Source organism: Nicotiana attenuata, unplaced genomic scaffold (assembly GCF_001879085.1).
Source record: "Nicotiana attenuata strain UT unplaced genomic scaffold, NIATTr2, whole genome shotgun sequence".
Lineage (NCBI taxonomy): Eukaryota > Viridiplantae > Streptophyta > Magnoliopsida > Solanales > Solanaceae > Nicotiana > Nicotiana attenuata.
The window spans coordinates 199295-224324 of NW_017670373.1; the positions used below are offsets into that span (position 1 = coordinate 199295).

At 37.3% G+C, this 25030-nt stretch overlaps 2 protein-coding genes across 2 annotated transcripts; one reads left to right on the forward strand and one right to left on the reverse strand.

Moving 5' to 3' along the window:
* The first annotated feature begins 3273 nt into the window (after window positions 1-3273).
* On the forward strand, window positions 3274-9502 carry LOC109238530 (glucan endo-1,3-beta-glucosidase 13). The gene is made up of 4 exons (XM_019405004.1): window positions 3274-3586; window positions 6865-8136; window positions 8902-8932; window positions 9029-9502. The coding sequence occupies exons 1-4, from the start codon at window positions 3529-3531 to the stop codon at window positions 9156-9158; spliced, it is 1491 nt and encodes a 496-aa protein (XP_019260549.1). The 5' UTR covers window positions 3274-3528; the 3' UTR covers window positions 9159-9502.
* A 1523-nt stretch (window positions 9503-11025) lies between these two features.
* On the reverse strand, window positions 11026-13391 carry LOC109238531 (profilin-1-like). The gene is made up of 4 exons (XM_019405005.1): window positions 13183-13391; window positions 12210-12347; window positions 11370-11511; window positions 11026-11283 (listed from the first exon to the last, which is right to left on the reverse strand). The coding sequence occupies exons 1-3, from the start codon at window positions 13303-13305 to the stop codon at window positions 11377-11379; spliced, it is 396 nt and encodes a 131-aa protein (XP_019260550.1). The 5' UTR covers window positions 13306-13391; the 3' UTR covers window positions 11026-11283; window positions 11370-11376.
* Window positions 13392-25030: the final 11639 nt, after the last annotated feature.

The window sequence follows — 25030 nt, forward strand, 5'->3', positions numbered from 1 at the left end:
CCGAAGTTGCTAATTCTCATTGTACCGATCATAGTCGTTTGTTAACATCTAGAACTTGGGATGTCATTCATGATGTTGTACAATTTTTACAAAAATTTTATGTGGCTACACTTGAGTTTTCTGGAGCTTATTATCCTACTATTGCAAATGGTTTAGTTCATATTGCTGAAATTTCTCTTTTACTACATAATTTGTAGAAGAAAGAAGGATATGCTTCTGTTGTTGAATCTATGCTAGATAAGTTTAAAAAATATTTCTACCCAATTCCCCATATTTACCTAATTGGTGCTATTTTAAACCCTACTATCAAAATGATACCGTGTCGCCAATTAATTAGAGTTTTATATACTTATATAGATATTGGACCAACTGAAACTCCTGATATTGACACTTGTATCTCTGATCTACACACACATTTACAAACTTTATATAATTATTATGCCAACATTGTTGATGCTTCTTTGGTTGTAGATGCAAATATTCCTTCAAGTAATCCTTCAACATTTGGAAAACTATGGATGATGATGATGGTGTTCAAGATTATTTGATTTGGTCTACACTAGGAGAGCATCAACAAACCAGTAGCAGGAATATTGATGAACTCCAATTCTACTTGCAAAAGTCACCAGAGCCCCTCACAAAGGATTTTTTAGTTTCTACCGCTGGCTTGGTGGAAGAGCAACTCAAATCAATTTCCTGTTCTTTCGGCCATGGCTCGAGACGTGCTAAATGTGCCGATTTCAACAGTCGTATCAGAGAGCGCATTTAGCCAAGCAAGGCAGCAGCTAGGAGATACCCGTCATTCATTGGGCAGCAACGCTTTAGAAATTCTAGTGTGCTTTAGAGATTGGATAAGATCAGAACGGCGAAATCAAGGGCGTGCCGAGGTAGACGAAGAGGAGGACCAAGAAATTGGAGATATAATGGTTTATGGTTCTGATTCAACCAATGCCGGAAACCTAGAACCTCATGTTGACATGGAAGAACTTACAAAAATGATGCAAAATATGTGATGTACTATTTCTTATTTTTATAGTTGTTGTAAACTTTTAATTTGCAAGTTCAAAAATAAAAAAATCAAAAAAGAACTTGCAAATTAATTTGAAGTATTAAAAATATAAAATGAAAGCCTTCGGAGTTTGTTCCTTATATATTGCCTATTGATCTTATTAAATAATTTTTTGTAGCCAGTTGCTTTCTAATTTCAATTTTATAATTTTAAAATACAAATTTCAAATTTAAAACTTTAAATTTTAAACTTCAAAGTTTAATTCTAAGCCTTAAAAGTTTGCAAATACTTAAGTATCAATAACATTGAATAAGAAAAAAAAATTTAATTTAAAATAAAAAAAAACAGTAGCCCGGCCCGCCCGAACCCGAATGGGCTCTAAATAACCCGAAAAAGTTCAACCCGCCCCCAATCCGTTATCTCAGCCCGTTAACCAACCCGGTCCGAAAACGGACGAGCTGATTTTTTTTCCGTTCAACATGTCCCAGCCCGCCCGATAAACAGGTATAAGTTTAATCCACGTACACCCAAGAGCGTGACCTACTGGTTAATAAAGTGGAAGAAGAACCATATAGTCTTAAGTTCAAACGATATTGAGGCAAAAACACTAGATGATTTCTTCGTATTTGCGTAAGCCTTGATGAACAGAGTTATTCGGTACCTGTGCTGTCCAAATTGTTCCAAAACACCTCCATCCTAAAAATACTGTAGTTTACCACATTGCTAGTACATGTATTCTTTTTTTCCATTCTATCCCGTATAAAATAATACATAAATATTTGCATAACTTAATGCATGTATTATCGTTAACCTAACAATATATTGATTGTGACAATGATTATTTTTTTGTTATGCGGCCAACATTACATTTCTTATGATGATTTCCTAATTATCAACCTAACGACCTCGTAGAGTATTCCTAAATTAGATTAAGGCGTAGTTGATATATTAATTGATTTTTGTAAAAAAATATGCCATGATTTCGTATTGTAGAGACCGTCATCGTTTTTTTTTTCTTCCAATTTCCAATTTCCAACTTCTTTTCTTTTAGAACATTTCCTTTTTGTGTCTCTTAGTCACTACAGTCTCGTCCACTCCCTTAAAATGATTCTTTTTTGTCATTTCATATATTGTTCGTTTCCTTTTCTTTAAGTACTTAGATTTTATTTCAGATTTTCTTGTATTGAAGCTCAGCATTTTATGACAAGTTAAAAAATTTATTTGCTACGATACAATTGAAATATTTATCAGCACAATATTCCTAATTTTAGAAAAATAGTTAGATTGCTCTGAGCAGACTAATAAAGAAAGTAATGATAGTATATTAATAAATTAACACATTCAGAATTTTAATTCAATGAACGCGGAATATCACTAGCAATTACCTCGTCAGTAGAATTAAATATGGTATTAATTTAAATTTATATCTCTTCAAATTATTCAACCACATAAACACAAAACAATAAATTACCACCAAAGGTTGTAACGGTATGATATGAGCTCGAGCCCTGAGACTATATCTTCCTTGATAGGGAGGCTTCACCCTCGAAGTGGAGGATTATCTGGCATGGTCCGAATTAATCGAACCTTAAAGCGAATTAATTGTACCTAGTGGCGGAGCTAGGGGTGGAAGGGGATTTTTTCGAACCCTCTTCTGAAAAGTGTGTGTATATATATATATATATATATATTTATTTTTTTTCTTGAATCCTTATAGCGAAAATACTAGCCCCGCTACTAAATTTTTACCCAAAGTAGATACCGAACATCGAATAAACAATAAAAGTGGATGCAATATGCTAAGTATTGCACTATTGAATTAGTACCATTTAAGCTTTTACCAAGATACAGTGAGACGCAAAACCAAATACATATATATACATACAGATATTTTTTCCTTCATACATACAGATTCAGAAGATTATAGTATAGTAATAAGTAGGAGTAGTACATACATGGAAAATTTTATTTTGTGTCTCATACAGATTTTTGTGGCTCGAGAAGTGTAAGATTGGGGTCCACAAATTTGTGAAACAAAAAGGAGCCTCACACAACTAATGTAAATTGTGTGAGACACACAATAAAACTTCTCTACATACATGGTTTTTATTTAAGTATTACTCCACTGTATTATACTTGCCTTTTTCGTGGGGAACAGACATACCAATATGCCAAATACTACTGTACACTGTATACCAATTATTTTATTATTTTAAAGCAGCGGAATCGAAGCTAATTCCCTCAACTCCATTTCATAAATAATTCTTGAATCCGCTGACACACACAGACACACACATTCACAAAAATACACAGTCCTCTATTTCTCTTTCTCTGCAATTTTTGCAGTGTTAACACTCCTCTCGAGCTCAATGAATATAAGTACTACACTTTACAAAGAGCCGTTGTAAAAACAGAGTACTTACAAAATAAAGGAGTGCAAATTTTTATTTTTATATACTGAGCTAAATAAGAACTCTGAGCTGAGCAGTGAAGAAAGAGCAAGATTTCTTAGAAGTAAAATGATAAGAGGATTTAGAATCATAATTTTTGCAACTTCTCTGCTCTTATTGATTCTTGGTAAGTTTACCCTTTTCATTTCTTTAATTAAAAGTTCATTTCTTTTGTGATTATTTAGGTTCTTGGTGCTACATTTCACTCATATTAACTTCTTCTTCAGCTTCCATATCAAATATGTTGTTGATTGTTCCATTGTTGCTTTAGTCCTAAGTGTTACTCCATCTGTCTTAATTTATATGTTACATTACAAAATAATATTTTTATATATTTAAAAATAATTTATATTTAAGATTTTTCATTTTACTATAGTCAGACAAATGAATGTTAATCTTGGTGTAACGGGTAAAGTTGGTGCTATGTGTGATCAGGAGTTCATCGTGGTAATAACCTCTTTGTATAAAAGCAGGCTAAGACTGCTTGCAATAGTCCCGGGTAGTCCGACCCTTCTCGGACCCCATGCATAGTGGGAGCTTAGTGCATCGGAGTGTCCTTTACTATAGTCCGACCAATATTTATGGCTTATTTTTACCCACTCTGTGGGAAGGAGGGAGTAATAATTTTTACCCCCTCCCTCTTTTGTAACTCCATTTTGTGTATATATCTATTCTCTGGTATAAAGATTAAATGTTGCAGTAAACTTTGACCAGTATACCTTGCTTCATTTGGGGTTTTTCATTTAAAAAATGTAAAATTTAACTTTGCAAATTTAGGCCATCCCCAATGCTAGCACCATTTTTTGCACCAAATTTTACACCAAAATGGTGTAACACCAAATTTACTCCAACCATTACACCATTTTTTACACCAAATCTTCTCTCTCTTCTATATTATATTATTATCTTCTATTTACTTTTCAATTTTTTTCCTTCAAACTAATACTATCTTTTTTCTTTTTTCCATATTCATTATATATAATTCACATTCACCACTTATATAATCATTTATTACAAAATTATTTTAAAGGATAAATCAACTAAAAGTGAAATTATTGATAAAAGATAATTAAATAAATATTACATCATAGTCAAATTTTATTAAAGTACCACATAAATATTCAACTTTCGCGATGGAAAAGGCAAGCAACTCAAGAAATGAAGTTTCGAGACAAAAAGAATACAAATAAGAAAATAAAATTTTATTGACGAACTTGAATTCCATTGACGATCCAAATCTTCGTGAATTTTTGCAACAAGAACAAAAACGAATAATCGATAAAAGAAGTCAACAATTTCAACAACCACAAGCACAACAATCTTCTACCCCGTTCTCTCAGTATTTTTGTAATTTTGGTGCACCTGGAAATGACATAGGGGATTACTAAACTTATGTTTTATGTTTTTAATGTAATTTCAATTTTAATGTATCTTCCTTTTATGTACTTTAATTATAATGTATTTTTATTTATGTATTGTTTAATTTTTTTTTTAAATTTTAGTTTTCTACTTTTTCAATTTTTAGCTAACATTAAATATCTTATATTTGTATTTTTTATTTTTAAATAATGGTTATATTTCTTTTTATACAATTATAATAATAATAAAATTAACTTATAATTTTATATAAATATAATATATACAAAAATTAATATATCAAAAAATAGGATATAAAATTAAAATTATAAAGATCTTAATATAAAAATTAATTATATACCCAATTTATGATAAATTAAAATTACAAAAATAAAAAGATTGAATAAAATATTAATAAACCAAATATAGAGTGATGAATAGTGTTGCACCAAATTTGGTGCAACACTATTCATGCTCTATAATAGTGCAAGAAATAGTGTTGCGTTGGAGCAAAAAAACACCATTTCTTGCACCAAATTTGGATTTGGTGCAAGAAATAGAGTAGCATTGGAGATGGTCTTAGGTGTATTGAAATGTTAGTACCATGTTTTTGCTCCTGCTTATGTTGTGTATAAATGTGTCAAAGGAACTATATTTATCTGGTGTTATGTTTCTTTGGGTTCTCCTATTTTTAACCCTCTTTTTAATTTGTTTCTTTTTGATTACCTCTGCTTTTTGTATGTGGGACAGTGGGAGGGTGAGTTCTTCTACATGACTTATCAGCATATGTAAAAGGACAGTACCTGTTAGCTGAACAATTATTGATCCATTATTTATGCATTAATGTTTTGTAACTGTTTTTGTCTACTTTGAATAATGCTGGCTTTAATAAGTAGTGGTGGTTGTGTTTCCAATGCTGTTCCTCTAGCTTTACTATAAGAGTTTAAGTTGTATGCACAGATGGTGTAAAGGATTTGTTGATAATTATATAATGTGCGACGATGGAAAGTGACAATATGGACCAGTTTATATTACTAATGAGTGTTGTTTGATTAGTAATATAAGTTAAATGGTAAGTAACCTGCTATAACAAGTCAAATCACACAAATGGTGTGAAGATTGTTCACATTGTATGTGTATATAACTTAAACGTTATTGATAGTGTTGATTGAGTTTGTATGATAACAAGATCTTGAATTTGTTGTTAAATAATGTGCCATGATGGAAAGTGACAATGTCCGAACCAGCCTCTCTACCTTCATATAAGGTAGGGGTAAGGTCTGCGTACATGACCCCCACTTGTGGTATTACACTGGGTTTGTTGTTGTTGATGGAAAGTGACAATGTGGAACAGCTAATCAAATCTCATGTGATTAATTTGCTTTTTTCTGGAGATCACAGATCACAAATCCTAGTTAGTATTTGGTACTTTTCGCTTGGGTTTATTTTGACGGTTACTAGATTTCCTCTTCATGTTTGTCTGCTAATACTCAGAAATTAAAATTTGACATGAGGGAGATTTAGAAGTTGGTGCCACTAGATTTGTATACAAGTTTCAATCTTTAACAAGGGAAGATGAATAAATTAATTGTCAAATGGATTCATTCGCCTGATTGTTTCTTTTTATCAGCGCTCCACATTGCAAATCAAAGCAATGTGTTTCTTTGGCTGTATTTTTTGTTTCTCTGAGGCGAATGGTCTCGTACTATCCTTTGCATGACCAATGCTTGACCAACGACGTTTAGGGGTGTGCATTCGAATCGGTTTATCGATTAATCGAATCGATTATTTGTTATCGAAATCGAAATTGAAAAAATCGAAACCTTATTGAAACGATAACGATAAGCATATGTACAAATCGATAATCGATAAGTAATTATCGATAAGGGTCAAAATCGAATCGATAAATCGAATGCACACCCCTAACGACGTTAGCAAAAGTATCAACTTTGAGACTAACTGAAATCTTTGAGTCAGAATTATGGGATCTGATCATCTTTGCTTAAATATTCCTTTGCTGTCTACTGACCATTCTTCACGAAATGGCAGGCATTTGCAGAGCAAGCAAAGTTGGAGTTTGCTATGGACGAAATGCTGATGATCTTCCTACGCCTGATAAAGTTGTGCAGCTCATTCAACTGCACAACATTAAATATGTAAGGATATACGACTCTAATATCCAGGTCCTCAAGGCCTTTGCGAACACCGGAATTGAGCTTATGATTGGAATTCCAAACTCAGACTTGCTGGCGTTTGCTCAGTTCCAGTCCAATGCTAATACATGGTTAAAAAACAGCATACTTCCTTACTATCCAGCCACAAAAATCACTTACATAACTGTTGGTGCTGAACTCACGGAAGCCCCAAATAGTACATCTGCGCTGGTCGTACCTGCAATGCAAAATGTGTTGACGGCGTTGAGAAAAGCTGGTCTTCATAAGAGGATTAAAGTCTCTAGTACGCATTCATTGGGCGTATTATCCCGGTCATTTCCTCCTTCCGCAGGTGCATTTAACAGTAGTCATGCCTTTTTTCTCAAACCCATGTTGGAATTCCTTGCAGAGAATCAGTCACCTTTTATGATCGACTTATATCCATATTACGCATATAGAGATTCTTCGACTAATGTGTCCTTAGACTATGCTCTATTCGAGGCATCTTCCGAAGTGATTGATTCCAACACTGGTCTACTCTACACGAACATGTTCGATGCCCAGCTTGATGCTATTAACTATGCTTTAATGGGTCTAAATTTCAAAACAGTTAATATCATGGTCACTGAGACTGGCTGGCCATCTAAAGGATCTCCAAAAGAGACGGCCGCAACTCCAGATAATGCACAGACTTACAACACAAATTTGATACGACATGTGATCAATAATACTGGAACTCCCGCTAAGCCAGGAGTGGCAATTGATACTTATGTTTTCTCCTTATTCAATGAGAACAGGAAGCCTGGTTTAGCATCCGAGAGGAACTGGGGTTTATTTTTCCCGGACCAGACAAGTGTATATAACCTTGATTTTACTGGAAAGGGTGTTGTAGACGTGAATACGGATGGAAATGCTACCAGTTCAAATGGAACCTGGTGCATCGCTTCATCTTCTGCTTCTGAAGCTGACCTTCAGAATGCCTTGAGTTGGGCTTGCGGTTCTGGAAATGTCGACTGCTCCGCTATACAACCTAGCCAACCTTGTTTTGAGCCTGATAACATTGCATCTCATGCATCTTATGCATTCAATAGTTACTACCAGCAAAATGGAGCTACTGATATTGCTTGCAGTTTTGGAGGAGTTGGCGTCAGAACGAATAAGAACCCAAGTACGTAAATAAAGATCCCATCTCATTCTCTTTACCCAAATCTATTTTCAATTAGACTGCAGGTAATATTAGATCTTATGAATTTAGGATTACATCTCTTTGCCTTAAATATGGTCTTATCTTAAATCTTCCTTGTCAATGACAAAAAGTCAAAAAATTCAGATTTATTTAATTATCACAGAAGTTACTGCGAATATCCATCTGTATTTTTGCCGGCAAATTTTAAAACGGCTCATATTACTTCAGTGTCATTGTTAATGTAGCACATATGTTTCTGGAAGTACAAAAGCAATAAGTATATTTTCTGCAGCTACCTGGATGTTGTCATTGATAAAGAACAGCCTTTTTTGTAGTTGAGACGTTAATAATTTTCAGTTGACGTTTTAAGTCTGTTAATGAATTTTTGGCCTCGGGGCTTCGGTCTAGTGGTAAGCGCATCGCGTGATGTGTGGGTTAGGCGCACGTCACGACTTCGAATCCTGCTAGAGATATTTAAGTGGAGAAGGGTAGAGGGGTGGCCATTATCCACCGAGTTCTGAATAGGGCGCCAACTGACCCTCAGGGATTACTCGGTTATTAAAAAGAGTTGTTGATGAATTTGCTGATGGACAAAAAACAACATCAGTTTCCTCTGCTGAGTAAACAAATATATGACATTTGAAATGTCACTTTTCTTGAGTAAAGGATGCAAGATATCTTCCTTGTGTTTGAGTTTTTTGCAGAATTCCTCAATATGTTCCGATCTGACTGCTCTTTGCAATGCAGGTTATGATAACTGTCTCTACGCGACCACTGGGTACGTACATCTAACTAAATCATTTTTCAACTACACATGCTAGTATAATTCTTGCCCTTTGATTGTGATGTTCGTTATTGGTCTTAAATTTCACAGGGGTAAAAAGGCTATCGCTAGTAATGCAACGGCTAGTCCTACCAAGTCTTCATCATCCCCTCAAACAAGTTCGCGGTGGACTCAACATCTACTTATAGCTTTTCCTTTGTTCCTCTTGGTACCCTTTTGATATAACTTGGTTGGAGATGTCGCGAGTAAATGCACCGAAGATTAATCCGAAAAGAAAAAAATTTAAAAGCAAGGGTAGTTAGTGCAAGGAATCATAAGTTTTCTTGAGAAGGCTACAAATATTGCTTCTCAAATATATTGCAGATTCCCACAGATGCACAAATTTTGTATGATAGCCAAGGTGTTGAAACTTTGGGAGATGTAAAATAGAAACCAGAATTATTCGAACTGGAAACATTAGTAAACTATTTTGTTGATTCATTGGCTAGCAAACTTAGTACTAATTCATTTTAGTGAATCATGAATCTTGTTAAGCTAGTTTATTACACTGTTTTACTTTTGTCATGTACTTGTTGTAATGAAGTTTTCACAATTTTCCTCATTCACTAGTTTTCAAAAAGCAAGTTACATAGTATTTCTTTTAGAACATATGCAATCTTGAAAAGTCAGACAAGATTTTATTAGTTCATTTAAGAGGAAGAAGTATACCATACAAGTCTTCAATATTAATGCAACAAACTTATTGTTCATCATACCATTCAAGTTTTTGACTGAGAGCAATTGGAAATCATCATGAATTTTTGTTTTATGGCCTTAAACATAAAAAAAATGAGCAACAGTCATGGCGAAGCGATTACTATTATTCATTAGGTCGTTTCTGATGGGCTCACAAATTTTTTAGGCAATTTGAAGTGCGTCGTCCGAATTCATGAAGATGTCCCGAATTCCTATTATATGACCCTAAAACGCTAAAAAAGAGCAATGGTCACAGTGAAGACATGACTATTGTTCATTAAGTTGTTTCTGATGGGCGCACACAATTTAGGCGATTCGAAGCCCGTCACCCGAATTGAAAATCATTTTGAATTCCTGTTTTATGGCCCTAAAACACCAAAAACAAGAACGATCATGGTGAAACAATGATTATAATTATTGCTCATTAGGTCGTTTTCGATGTGCTCACAAAATTTTGGGCGACTCGGAACCCGTCGCTTGAATTCATGAAGATAGACATGGATTGGAAAATTGGAAATCATCCTGCACATGCAAAATTGAAAATCGTCCTGAATTCCTGTTTTATGGTCTTAAAATACCAAAAAAACAAGGAATGATCATGGCGAAACAATGATTATTGTTCATTAGGTTGTTTCTGATGGGCCCACAAAAGTTTAGGCGAGTCGAATCCGTCACCCGAATTTATGAATATAGCATAGACATTAGCACACAAAAAATTGCAAATCGTTCTGAATTTCAGTTTTATGGTCCTAAAATACCTAAAAACGAGAAACAGCCACGACGAAACAATGACCATTATTCATTAGATCGTTTCTGATGGACCCACAAAACTTTAGGCGATTCAGAGATCATCGCCCGAATTATAAAGATGGACTGGACAAATAGGAAATGCTATGCTGAGCCGCTGAGGAAAGCAAAACGATCTGGCCCTTTGAATAAGATGTCCAGCATATTTCTAAACTAAAGTTTTACAAAGAAAGATTGCAACTAAAGGTGTGACTAATTGGTCAAAAAAGAGGATAAAATTCATGGAAGAACGTAATTCCGTATGAGCAGAAGCCCTTAAGTTGAGCAAAACTATCACATATGATTATCATATATATGTGATGGTGAGATAGCAAGTACCCGATGAAATAGTCGAACGACTGCAACTAGTTTGAGAGTGAGTCAGCACTTCAGATATATTCTTCAATTATAGTGGGATACACCATTTTGGTAGCTAAAGGAGATTGTTGGTTTTTTTTTTTGTGGGGGTGGGGTGGGGGGGGGGGGGGTCACCGACTGGTTTAACCATTTTGTATAACATAACATGCATAGAAACAGAAGCTAAGCATGTATGAGGAAGATTTTGAGAGATGAAATCCAGCAGCTGTATATTACACAAACCAAAAAGTGAAATCCATTTTTAAGAATAAGTACCAATAACATTCCACTCAAAAATAATCGAGTGTCTCACTTTAAAATAATTTAAATCAATTCTTGCAAAACCAAAATACAAAGAGAACTGTTTGAATCCAGAAAGTAATCATATCTACCACTTTCCAATTCTTGAGTATCCATTCATTATCAGCAAACACCACAACTTCAATACAAACATATGAATGAAAATTCTGCAACCATTTCAAAGGAATGCAATTCATTAGAAATTCAATGTTGCAGAAAATATCAAAGGAAACCAAAGGTGAATTACACTTACCAGTAAATTAAAAACCTTGTTCAAGGAGATAATCGCCGAGCCTCTCGACAACCAGGTTACACTGTCCAGGAGTCATTGGCTCATCATAGATTCCAATAAGTATAGCCATATTAGTCTTTTTGATAGTAATACCACCCGGTCCCTGAATAAAAAAGAATGAAATATCACAAACAGCCTTTTGAAGTACGGCATTTCCAATATACACTTGATTCAGTTGTACATATTACAACAACAACAACAAGAGCAAGAAGTACGAGTCAATCCTAAACAGGTTGATTCGGCTATATGAATCATCACTGTCCATATAGCTCCATTTACGCTCATCTCAGGTCAATATAATACAATAACAAACCCAGTGAATTCCCATAAGTGGGGTCTGGGGAGGGTAAGATACACGCAGCCTTACACCTACCCTGGAAGGGCAAAGAGGTTGTTTTCGATAGACCCTCAGCTAAAGAAAGGATGGAAAGAAGTAAAGACAACAAGTAGTAACAAGAAGAACACCGAAGCCAAGATAACAATTATACGGTAGGTAGTAACTCAGGTCAATATTATACAAAATAAAAATGAAAATAAAAAGTACTAGAAGTTCTCCATTCAGTTCTACATAATAATCTCGAATTGAGTATCATCCTCAATTTTCTGAAACCAGGTACGACAGACTCTGGTTGTTCAACAAATAAGAAAAGATCTTACATTACCCCATAATCTTTAAAACCATTCTTTAAATTGCATAGGAAGAAAATCACACAACTGCATTCTACTAGCTCAAACAGTATGCAAAACCTATTTATTGCAGTTTCATTTCAACAATATTCTGAATGTACATAAAAGATATACCTTCTTTCCGCGAATGACAACACCTGCTTCTCCTTGAAGGACCATGTATTTTGTGCCACCAAGATGCAGGCCAGTAGGAGCAAGTGTACCAGGTTCATCAAAATCATTCATGATCGCCTTAATCTCCTCGGGTTTGAACTACAACAGCATGAATATCAATAAGTTACACAATGTCATCGACAAAGAGGTAAGATGTAAAACAGAAGACAAACACATTCATAAATAATTGGTCTTGTCTATTCACACTTTGATATGTCAAAATCAAGTCTGTACAAAAACGTAAATCTAGTACGACTTCTGTTGGATCCATTACTTTTTGGCTCGAACTATCCATACATATGCCAAAATAATAAAAATGCGTGTGTGTGTGTATATATATATATATATATATATATATAAAATCGCATTTATTATGAACTCCCGACTCTAGATCCTAAATTTCAACAAATATTAGATCTGAACCCATAATTTTAAAAGCAAAATGAGTTCTATGTTAAAAACCAGAAGCGGATGTAGCCTTTCGGCTACGGGTTCATCTGAATGCAGAACTTTTAACACAGAATATAGATATATAAAAACCTACTAAAATCTTAATAAATATTAGATTTGAACCCATAATTTTAACAGTATAATTAATTCAATGCAAAATTGAACTCATTAAATTTCAATACTGGATCTGCCTCTGTTAACAACCTTACAGATCGAACTCCTCTAAGATTAAATTCTGGATCCGCTTCTACTCACATCTACTAAGAAAGCGACTATAAATCTAATAACAATAAGATCTCTTCAATATTAACTAAGCATCTCAATGGTCAACTAAATTCTACTCAAGTCAACGGCTTCACCAAAAAAGATTTTGGATCGGATTTGAATAAACCAATCTAGATTTATCATCAAAAGCAAATTGAACTTAAAAAAAACTTTACTAATAATTCGCTAAATCACAAAAATGGGAAAATAGATGAAAGACCTGAGGGAAATTGGAGCTTTGAGCCCAAACGGCGCCGTCGTGGCCGACGATAGCGGCGGCGGTGAGGTGGTTGCCCTCAATGTCACACAAAAGGTGCTCATCGACGTAAGTTTGCCACGACATGTTGATTTTCCGATGATGTTTTTTTGACAAAATGTGTGTGTGAGGGATATGTCTGAAATCATCATTGGAATTTATTTAAGATGTAATGTGTACTTCCTATGTGGTTGAAAAGTCGTTTATATCCCTGCGTGATATTATTCTTTTATTTTTTCAATAATTGCATACAGATCTAATTTACGGAAAAGGTTCTGAAATACCCCCTTTATTATTGTAAATTATTTAAAATCCCCGTTATACTATCGAACCGAAGTATTTATCGTCTTACTATTCGCACACATATATCCTTACCTTCCATTTAGGGGTATATGTGTTTGAATAGTAAGACGATAAAGGTCTTTCTGGTTCGATAGTATAACGAGGGCATAGTTTAACTAATTTATAATAATATAGGGGTATTTCAAGACCTTTTTCGTTTAATTTACACATGTATTGACGATGTGAACGAATTTTCGGTGACATTTAACTTGTAATAGCCGTCTAAATACTACTTTTATCATATTAGTAATACCAATTAATATTTATCAAAAAATTTATATGTAATTACCTAATAAATAACCTAATTGGATAAATACTTTTTGAACTTAAGCTCATTGAATAATACTCATGCTGGCTCAATTTCTTTAAGAATAAGTAATTTCTTGGCATAAAGTTTTTATTATTTTAGTGAATTAATTAGACACGAATCTGAAAAAAATTAGATTAACAGGTTCGAATTTTGGATGCTCAAAGAAAAAAATAGAGAATTTTGAGCTTCCTAAAACGTAAGTAGTTCTAAACCACATACAAATGATGGTTCAAATTGATAACAAATATAGCATTATTAATATGAAACTATTGGATAGTGAATGAGTTAGAATTTTGATTAATCATAAGAGTGATTTTAACTAATTTTTTTCTTATGATCACTCTCTATTAGTGAGATTGTGCTAAAAATTTAATTTTTTTTCCTTTAAAACAATAACAACAACAACAAAAAATTCTAGTATAATTCCACGAATGGAGTCTGGGAATGGTAGAAAAATTTAATTCTTTTTTCCTTTTGATGTAGAAGATTTTAAACTAATTCAGGATTGACGCAATTGATGAATACATAATTACTTTAAATGAGTTATCATAAATGTTACATCTTCTTTTAGAACCGACTATCAAAAATGGTATTATTATTCTAATTTTATTTTATTTGTAAAACTCGATTAATTTAATGGTGGAATATTGCTTAAAATAGTAACCAACCACTAGTCTCCATAATTGAGTCTCCAGCTATGAGATCTTCTCTCATTGTCACAGGGTCCCCAATTATTATCATATTACTATCAGGCCCTCAAAGTTTTTAATAATTGCAACATCACTTTCTTTAGAGTCTAGACTAAGGTTGATAGTTTATACTAGTGATTTATATTTTTTCTCATTCGAAGTTTGTAATTTGACAATGAGGAATACAAATTCGTATACATGATTATTAAGTAGATCAATGACTTTGAATAATGTTTACTTACGATTATTAACACATGGTGGAGTAGTTGTTATTTTTCTTTGCGTATAGCAAAATAGTATTATTGAATTTATTAATAGTGTCAACAAGCTCACACAAGCAGAATTATTAGATTCAAAATTTGCCAAAAAAAAAAGTAAGATAAATTGAAGTGTCATTTATTATTTTTTGTATAATATTGGGTCGAGATGAAATAATAAATTTAAATGTAAAAACATGATCATTTTTTCAATCAGAAACATAATTATTGATAATTCATATAACCCATTCAACCAAGGGTGGATCCATCCCTTTAGGAAGGGGTAGCATGGCATCCGCTAAGATGATAAAATATTTATTTACCTATGTTTCAATTTTCTTAAAGTAGGTTAAATATCTGATCTAGCCACCCGTAGCTGTAAACTAGACAAATGTGTCATGGCTGGTAGATCCTTTTAAAAGCTTTCTTGTGTGTAAAAGTCAAGTTAGAACTTATCTTCAACCTTATTCGGCTTTTCCTTTTCTTTGTGCTTTTTTTTTTGTTCGAGTGATTTCCCTTTTCGATTATCTTTCAATTTCCCATTTGTCGTTTTAATATTTTTTTTATTTATATGTGGTCTCTAGCAAGAACACTCAAAAAAGAGACTCAAAAACTTTAAAATTATATAAAATAAGTATTTCTCTTAATCTTAAATTTATGAGTTTTCTTCTTTCAAATCCGAAAAACTTGAGTCTTAATGGAAATTTTCGATTGAGATAAAAAAAATCATCATTTTTATTATATCATTGAGATTCGTGTTATTCTATGATTATTAAATATAATCTAAATCTCTTTACTATTAAATTACGATGAAATTTTTGTAACCATTGCTTTAAAAAAAGATTTATGATATTGATTTTTGGGATCTCGTAGTTAATTTAATTTTATAGTTATGCAGTATAATTTATCTATTGAAGATATTTTGTTAAATTTTCTTATTCTGGTTGATGTAATTCCCTTATTTAAGATGTTATCTTACTTGTGTAAATTTATTTCTAATATACATAAAAAGATGTAATTTCCTAGTGAAAATGTTGATTTTACGTGTGTTGTTATATTAAAGGTATGATTCTTATTTAAAATCCTAGTTACGTTTGTTTTTTATATTAGTTTTTATCTTCACAAATAAAAAATTACCTATTAGGCTGACCCGAATAAACTTAAAAAAATCTAATAAACGTTCCTAACAAATTCCATATTAATCATTAGAAGGTATACATAGAAGAAAATTATGGCACTGGCTACCTTCAAATCCTAGATCCTCCTCTGCATACAACTTATTTCGGATCGAAATATAATGCTAATTCATGATGAAGCGTTATATAGGTGCATTTTTTTATTATAAGTTTAATGTCTTGGCAAAAAGTATTCAAAATTCAACTAACATACTACATTTATTATATGTATTTTTCTGGACTCATTTCAATTTTCAGAAACTGAAGTAATATTTGAAAAAATTTAGTTAATTTTTTTTTCACGTTGTTAGTAAGGAGTGCAAAACTAATTAGATAAGAATGATAATTGTAAAAAGTTATCATGTTTTCATGTTCAACTTTTGAGAAAGCTAAAGTAGATAATGACTTTGATTTATTTTTATTTTTTTAAAAAAAAGTTGATATTGACCATTATAATGCCATTTTCTCCACATTTGCTGGCCACTAGAATTGCCAACTCAAGATTCCATTATTGATATTTCCATTTGCTGCTTTTGTCAAAATTATGTACTGGCAAGCCTTCTTTTTTTACACTAAAAAAAAAAAGAAAAAAAAAACCTTCTTTTAGGTATAGCGATTGCATACCACTTTTTAAATGTATTTTACAAAGATCTTATAATCTAGTATTTAATTAAAATAGTCACGTCTTGATGTAGGAAATGGGGATAATGATATATAATTTTTTAGATATAATTTAAATAATGCAATTTGTTGTACTAGTAATGCTTTCCTTCATCAAAGTTTCTTAACTTTTAAAATTTTCAGTTGAGTAAATTTATTTTTTAGCTCTTAAGACCATAGTGGAGGTAATTTACACATTAGTTATACATAAAATAGTTTACCAGGATGCAATAGTTGGACATTTTCTCAATAAAAATTCTCCTAATTAAGAAATTTTATCCGTTTCTTAGCTCTGATATTTACTTTGTATAAAAATCTGGAATATTGAATCAAAAGTAAGTAATTATGTTGGAGGAACTGTTTATCTTTTGACCCCCTTAAGAAAAGTTTTGAGAAAATAGCCCTGCGCCAGAATTTTAAAATGCGATCGCCAGAATTTTGAAGAACCAGAAATTCTGATGATCACCAGAATGTTTAGCGCTAGTGAAGCACCAGAAATTGTGATAATCACCAGAACTTTCAGCCACAATGCTGAAAAATTTGGTGATCCATCAAAATTTGTCCCAAAAATCTGACGATCACCATAATTGTTGCGTGCTTTAAAATTTTGCCCAACATGCCATAAATTTCTGACAATCGAGAAAAATCTTGCCCAGCAAAGTTTAAAATTCTAATGAGACTTTTTTCTAACTTCTTTTAATATGGTAAAATAAAATTAATAATGACATCGAAGTGTCCTATTTCTATCATTCGGCCTTAATAAAGCATCTAAAGCGAAAAAAGAACAAAATAATCCATACACACATCGAAGTCTTCAATACCAAAAGCCCATTTTAGACAAGTCCATTGGATCGTATAGATTTCAAACCCATGAGCCCAACTAGACATAGAAACGGGAGAATTTTTTTGCGAAATTACCAGTTATGTTTATTTATAAGTAACTTATTATAAAAATTAGCGAATTTATAAAATATTACTAATATTAGTTGAGTAGTTATTTATAGCCAAAAGATGTTAAATTTTTTGCTTTCTTTTAAGCCGGTGTTATTATAATAGATTGGGTAAATTTTATGTGATGACCTTTTGGGTCATCACTTGTTTTTAAAATGAATTCTGCGTTCCGAGGCCTTAAAAACCTCTTTCAGCATCACCTCGATTTACGTGCACAGTCCGGGCGCGTAGCCGGAAGGCTATTATGTGAAAATTTGTGAAAAATATTGAAATTTTGACTTAAAATGCATTTAAGTTGACTTCGGCCAATATTTGGGTAAACGGACTCGGACCCGTGAATTAACGGTTCCGGAGGGTCCGTGGAAAAATATGGGACTTGGGCGTATGCCCGGAATCGAATTCCGAGCTCCCAAGCCCGAGAAATGAATTTTTAAAGAAAATTATTTTCTGGAAATTTTTATGAGTTTTGGAAATGAAATGCACTTAGAATTTGATGGTATCGGGCCCGTATTTTGGTTTCGGATCCCGGTACAGGTCTTATTTGTGAAATAAGATGAGTCTGTGAAATTTGGTAAGAAACGAAAGTCGTTTGAGGTGATTTGGACCCGTAGTTGTGAAAATTCCTACTTTAAAAGTTTTGAGATTCTTCTTAGATTTCTATGCTAAATTCGTTGTTTAAGAGGTTATTTTGGCGATTTGATCGCATGGATAAGTTCATATGATGTTTGTTAGTTAGTACGCATGTTTGGTTTGGAGCCCCGAGGGCTCCGGTGAGTTTCGAAAAGTTTTTGAACTTATGAAAGTTGCAGGTTTTTGCTGTTCAGTGCACAGGGGTTTTGTTCTTCGCGTTCGCGTGGTCCCACTCGCGAACGCGTAAGGCAAATTCCTCAGGTGCCAGTTTTCTTCTTCACGAACGCGAAGCCTAAGACGCGAACGCGAGGCTGAGGGGGGAGTACCCTCCGCGGACGCGTCGAGGCACTCGCGAACGCGTAAGGCAATTGGCTTGGGGGGAGGGGTTCTCACTTGTTCTACGCGAACGCGGCCACTGGCCCGCGAATGCGAAGGCTCGAGGAATCAAAGCTCCGCGAACGCGAGCCTAAGGTCGTGAACACGAAGGTCACCTAGGCCTAACTCATCGCGAACGCGACAGGCCTATCACGAACGCGATGAAGGCCTGTCCAGTGATTTTAAACCAGAAGCAAAAACGACACTTAACCAAAATTTCATAACTTCTTCTTCCAAACTCCAAATTGGGCGATTTTTGAAAGAGAATTTCACCACAAATCCATAGGAATGTAATCTTAGACTCATTTTCTTCAAATTCCATTAACACCCATTAGATTTCTAGGCTTAAATCATGTTGTAAGGGGTAGAAAATTAGGGATTTGGGTAGAGTTAGGGCTTTTTGTATATTTGGGATTTAGACCTCGTTTTGGTATCGAATTTTGGAACTAATTATATATTCGGGCTCGTGGGTGAATTGGTTACCGGGTTTTGGTCCGAACCTCGTGTTTTGACCAAGCGGGCCCGGGGTCAATTTTTGACTTTTGGGAAGAATGATTGGAAAGCTATAATTAAGCATTGGAACTGGATTGTTTAGCGTTTATTGATGTTATTAAGTTGATTATGTCTAGATACAATTGATTTGGAGCCAAATTCAAAAGGAAAAGCGGTGTTTGAGGTTTGAGTTGGCCGTGGAAGTTCGAGGTAAGTATTTGGTCTAACCTTAGCTTGAGGGATTAGGAGTTGTATCCTATTTGCTACATGTTACCTGTTGAGTACGACGTATAGGCATCGTGACGAGTATCTATACGTTGGTGTCAAGCATGACCGTGAGTCTTAAATTGAAATTGTTGTGTTTTTAAATAATACTACAGATGCTTAAGTTGATGATTCTCTGTATTGAGTAGGGATTATGATTATTCTCGTGGAAATTACTTATGATTGAGTATTAGTGTTAGTTGAGGTAGTTTGATGTTGGAACAAGTTTGGTTATAGCAATTTCTCCCTTGCCGGGATGTATTTACTTATACTGTCGATTCCCTTGCCGGGATAGCGTTGTTTCTTTATTGATCCCTTGTCGGGACTCTACTTGTGCATTGTATTGAACTGTATATGTGGATCGGGTTTCACACCGCAACAATAATATAATTGGATCGGGTTGCACGCCGCAACAGTAATAAGTGATATGGATCGGGTTGTACGTCGCAACAGTGATAAATGATATGGATCGGGTTGCATGCCGCAACAGTGATAAATGATATGGATCGGGTTGCACGCCGCAACAGTGATAAATGATAAGGATCGGGTTGCACGCCGCAACAGTGTTATTATGTTTTGGATCGGGTTGCACGCCGCAACAATAGAAAATACGAATTGTTTATAGATTGGCTGCAAGTTCTTCATTGCTTTGCTGTAGATTCCAAACTGTTCCTTATGCCTTTCTCTTTAACTACTGTTGGTATTGATATTCCCTCGCAGCATGTACCCCCTCCCATCTTTACTTGTTTATTTCTGCTTTATTTTCCGCTGCATATTATATAACTGCACAGGTTTATTTGGTAGTCTGGTCCTAGCCTCGTCACTACTTCGCCGGGGTTAGGCCAGGCACTTACCAACACATGGGGTCGGTTGTGCTGATACTACACTCTGCACTATGTGTAGATCCCGGAGCGACAGCTTTTGGACCATAGCTTTGGGTGGCAACTTTCAGTCCAGTCAGAGATCCCGAGGTAGTCCTGCAGACGTCCGCAGGCCCGACGTTCTCTTCTATCTTTATATGTGTTCTGTTCTCATTACTCCAGAGAAAGATTTTACTTTTCCTTCCAGACATTTGTATGTAGTATTCGTAGACAGTCCGTGATATTGTGACACCGGATTCCGGGTAGAGATGTATGTTGGCGTAGTCGTACTGTTTATGGTTAATTTATCAGATTAAGTCTTCCGCTTGTTTCTATTTATCGTTAATGTTTCACTGTTGATCACATGCTAGTTTAAATTGTTAAAAAGGTCTAATAAATGAGTTAGAAATTCTACAGTATGCGGCTTGCCTAGCTTTCACGAGTAGGCGCCATCACAACTACCGAGGGTGGGAAATCCGGGTCGTGACAAGTTGGTATCAGAGCTCTAGGTTACATAGGTCTCACAATTCACAGACAAGCTTGGTAGAGTCTGAGGGATCGGTACGGAGACGTCTGTATTTATCCCCCAGAGGCTACAGAGTTAGGAAAAACTTCACAGTTATTCTTTCTTGTGGTGTTGTTTGGTTTTCTCAATGCTAATTGAATTTCTACTCTGTTCTTTCGCAGATGGCGAGAACACGCGCTTCCTCATCCGCTGATCAGCTGCCCGAGCCCCCAGCAGCAGCTTCCGCGAGAGGCAGAGGGCGAGGCCGAGGTAGGGGCAGAGCTCAGCCTAGAGCAGCAGCACCTGCGGCGGAGCCTCAGGTTGACTTTGATGATGAGCTTCCGGTCCAGACAGTTCCGATGGGCCCAGCTCAGGTCCCAAAGGGGTTTATTGCTACCCCAGTACTCCAGGATGCTCTGGTTCGTCTAGTGGGCCTTATGGAGAGTGTCACCCGGGCAGGCTTGCTTCCTGTAGCACCAACCGTCTCTCAGGCTGGAGGAGGAGCCCAGACTCCTGCTACTCGCACTCCGGAGCAGATGGCTCCCCAGTTTCAGACTCCAGCAGCTCAGCCAGTCGGAGCAATTCGGCCGGGTGTGTTAGCTCAGCCCGATGATGGAGCAGCTATGTCTGCCGATGCTTTGTGGAGATTGGACAGGTTCACCAAGCTCTTCACTACTACTTTCAGCGGTGCATCTTCTGAGGATCCCCAGGATTATCTAGACAGCTGTCATGAGGTTCTCAGGAACATGGGGATAATGGAGACCAATGGGGTCGACTTTGCTACTTTCCGCTTATCTGGATCCACCAAGTTTACTCAGCTATTCTTGGAAAAGTTTCTTCCCGTTACTCAGAGGGAGATCTATCGGAGATAGTTTGAGCGACTCCAGCAGGGTTCCACGACTGTTACCCAGTATGAGACCAGGTTTATTGATTTGGCCCGTCATGCTCTACTTATACTTCCCACAGAGAGAGAGAGAGAGAGAGAGAGAGAGAGAGAGAGGACGTTCATTGAGGGACTTATCCAGCCTATTCGACTTCAGATGGCTAAGGAGGCGAGGAGTGATATTTCTTTCCAGGAGGCGGCCAATGTGTCTAGGAGGGTTGAGATGGTTTTGTCACAAGGAGGTGGTCGGGGGTCTGACAAGAGGCCTCGTCATTCAGGCAGATTCAGTGGTGCCTCGTCTGGAGGCAGGGATTCGTATGGTAGGGGCCATCCTCCTAGGCCCTTTCAGTCAGCACTTCAGGTTTCTCATGGTGCTTTAGGTGGCCGTGGTTCTCATATGCAATATTCTGATCAGCAGCCTATCAGTGCACCGCCGCTCCAGAGTTTTCGAGGTGGTCATTCAGGTCGCCAGGGTCAGTCTCAGTTACCTTAGCCGTAGCACTCAGGTGGATGCTTTGAGTGTGGTGAGTATGGTCATATCCGGAGGGCTTGTCCGAGGATGGTGGGTACTCAGTCGCAGCAGCAGGGTTCCCGTGCTATGGTTCAGGCACCAGCTGTTCCACCGCCCGCCCCACCAGCTAGAGGTGGGGGTAGAGGTGCTAGAGGTGGAGGTAGAGGTGCTAGAGGTGGAGCACAGACCGCTAGAGGTGGAGGCCAGCCAACTGCAGGCCGTCCCATAGATGTAGTCCAGGGTGGTGGGGCCCAGCCCCGATGTTATGCTCTTCAAGCTAGGCCTGAGGCTGAGGCTTCCGATGCAGTTATCACAGGTACTGTTCTGGTTTGTGGCAGAGATGCTTCGGTTTTATTTGATCCAGGGTCTACCTACTCCTATGTGTCATCTTATTTTGCACCATATCTGGTCATGCCTAGTGATTCTTTGAGTGCCCCTGTATATGTGTCTACACCGGTGGGTGATTCTATTGTGGTAGATCGAGTCCACCGCTCTTGTATAGTTGTGATTGGGGGTCTTGAGACTTGTGTAGATTTGTTGCTTCTGGACATGGTTGATTTCGATGTCATATTGGAGATGGACTAGTTATCACCTTATCNAGGGATCGGTACGGAGACATCTGTATTTATCCCCCAGAGGCTACAAAGTTAGAAAAAACTTCAGATCTATTATTTCCTATCGTACGGTTTGGTTTCTCAATGCTAATTGAATTTCTACTCCGTTCTCTCACAGATGGAGAGAACATGCGCTTATTCATCCGCTGATCAGCAGCCCGAGCCCCCAATGGCAGCATCTACGAGGGGCAGAGGGCGAGGCCGAGGCCGAGGCCGTGCTAGAGGCCGAGGCAGGGGCAGAGCTCAGCCCAGAGCAGCAGCACCAGCGGCGGAGCCTCAGGTTGAGTTTGATGATGAGGTTCCGGCCTAGGCAGTTCCGGTGGGCCCAGCTCAGGTCCCAGAGGGGTTCATTGCTACCCTAGTTCTCCAGGATGCTCTGGTCCGTCTAGTGGACCTTATGGAGAGTGTGACCCGGGCAGGCTTGCTTCCTGTAGCACCAGTCGTCTCTCAGGCTGGAGGAGGAGCCTAGACTCCTGCTACCCGCACTCCGGAGCAGATGGCTCCCCAGTTTCAGACTCCAGCAGCTCAGCCAGTTGGAGCAGTTTAGCCCTGTGTGGTAGCTCAGACCGGTGATGGAGCAGCTATGTCTGTTGATGCCTTGTGGAGATTGGACAGGTTCACCAAGCTCTTTACTACCACTTTCAGCGGTGCATCTTCTGAGCATCCCCAGGATTATTTAGACAGTTGTTATGAGGTTCTCAGGAACATGGGGATAGTGGAGACAATTGGGGTCGACTTTGCTGCTTTTCGACTGTCTAGATCCGCCAAGACTTGGTGGAGAGATTATTGTCTGGCTAGACCAGGTGGGTCACCAGCTCTGACTTGGGATCAGTTTTCTCAGCTATTCCTAGAGAAGTTTCATCCTGTCACTCAGAGGGATAGCTATCAGAGGCAGTTTAAGCCTCCGGCAGGGTTCTATGGCTGTTACTCAGTACGAGACCAGGTTTATTGATTTGGCCCATCATGCTCTTCTTATACTTCCCACTGAGAGAGAGAGAGAGAGAGGGGGAGAGTGAGGAGGTTCATTGAGGGACTCATTCAGCCTATTCGACTTCAGATGGACAAGGAGACGGGGAGCGAGATTTCCTTTCAGGATGCAGCCAATGTGGCCAGGAGGGTTAAGATGGTTTTTTCACAGGGGTGGTTAGGGGTCTTACAAGAGGCCTCGTCATTCAGGAAGATTCAGTGGTGCCTCGTCTGGAGGTAGGGATTCTTTTGGTAGAGGCCATCCTCCTAAGCCTTTTTAGTCAGCACTTCAGGTTTCTCATGGTGCTTTAGGTGGCCGTGGTTCTCATATGCAATATTCTGATCAGCAGCCTATCAGTGCACTGCCCCTCCGGAGTTTTCGAGGTGGTCATTCAGGTCGCCAGGGTCAGTCTCAGTTTCCTCAGCCGCAGCACTCAGGTGGATGCTTTGAGTGTGGTAAGTATGGTCATATCCGGAGGGCTTGTCCGAGGATGGTGGGTACTCAGTCGCAGCAGCAGGGTTCCCGTGCTATGGTTCAGGCACCAGGTGTTCCACCACCCGCCCCGCCAGCTAGAGGTGGGGGTAGAGGTGGAGGTAAAGGTGCTAGAGGTGGATCTCAGACCGCTAGAGGTGGAGGCCAGCCAGCTGCATGCCATCCCAGAGATGTAGTCCAGGGTGGTGGGCCCAGCCCCGATGTTATGCTCTTCCAGCCAGGCCTGGGGCTGAGGCTTCCGATGCAGTTATCACAGGTACTGTTCTGGTGTATCGCATAGATGCTTCAGTTTTATTTGATCCAGGGTCTACCTACTCCTATGTGTCATCTTATTTTGCACCATATCTGGTCATGCCTAGTGATTCTTTGAGTGCCCCTGTATATGTGTCTACACCGGTGGGTGATTCTATTGTGGTAGATCGAGTCCACCGCTCTTGTATAGTTGTGATTGGGGGTCTTGAGACTTGTGTAGATTTGTTGCTTCTGGACATGGTTGATTTCGATGTGATATTGGGGATGGACTGGTTATCACCTTATCATGCTATCTTGGACTGTCATGCCAAGACTGTGACCTTAGCCTTACCGGGTTTACCTCGTTTAGAGTGGAGAGGGACTCCTGGTCATTCTACCCGTAGTGTTATCTCTTATGTGAAGGCTCGGTGTATGGTCGAGAAGGGATGTTTGGCCTATTTGGCATATGTTCGTGATTCTAGTGTCGAGATCCCTTCTATTGATTCTGTGCCTGTTGTTCGTGAGTTCCCTGAGGTATTTCCTTCAGACCTGCCGGGTATGCCACCCGACAGGGATATTGACTTCTACATTGATTTGGCTCCGG

What these genes read in the sequence shown, in the direction of transcription:
- LOC109238531 (XM_019405005.1), bottom strand. Translation starts at nt 13,305, where the DNA reads ATGTCGTGGCAAACTTACGTCGATGAGCACCTTTTGTGTGACATTGAG. An exon ending in AAAGCTCCAATTTCCCTCAG is followed by an intron (nt 12,348 to 13,182) that starts GTCTTTCATCTA and finishes ATGCTGTTGTAG; the next exon opens with TTCAAACCCGAGGAGATTAA. An exon ending in TTGTCATTCGCGGAAAGAAG is followed by an intron (nt 11,512 to 12,209) that starts GTATATCTTTTA and finishes TTTTTTATTCAG; the next exon opens with GGACCGGGTGGTATTACTAT.
- LOC109238530 (XM_019405004.1), top strand. Translation starts at nt 3,529, where the DNA reads ATGATAAGAGGATTTAGAATCATAATTTTTGCAACTTCTCTGCTCTTA. An exon ending in TCTGCTCTTATTGATTCTTG is followed by an intron (nt 3,587 to 6,864) that starts GTAAGTTTACCC and finishes ACGAAATGGCAG; the next exon opens with GCATTTGCAGAGCAAGCAAA. An exon ending in TGTCTCTACGCGACCACTGG is followed by an intron (nt 8,933 to 9,028) that starts GTACGTACATCT and finishes TAAATTTCACAG; the next exon opens with GGGTAAAAAGGCTATCGCTA.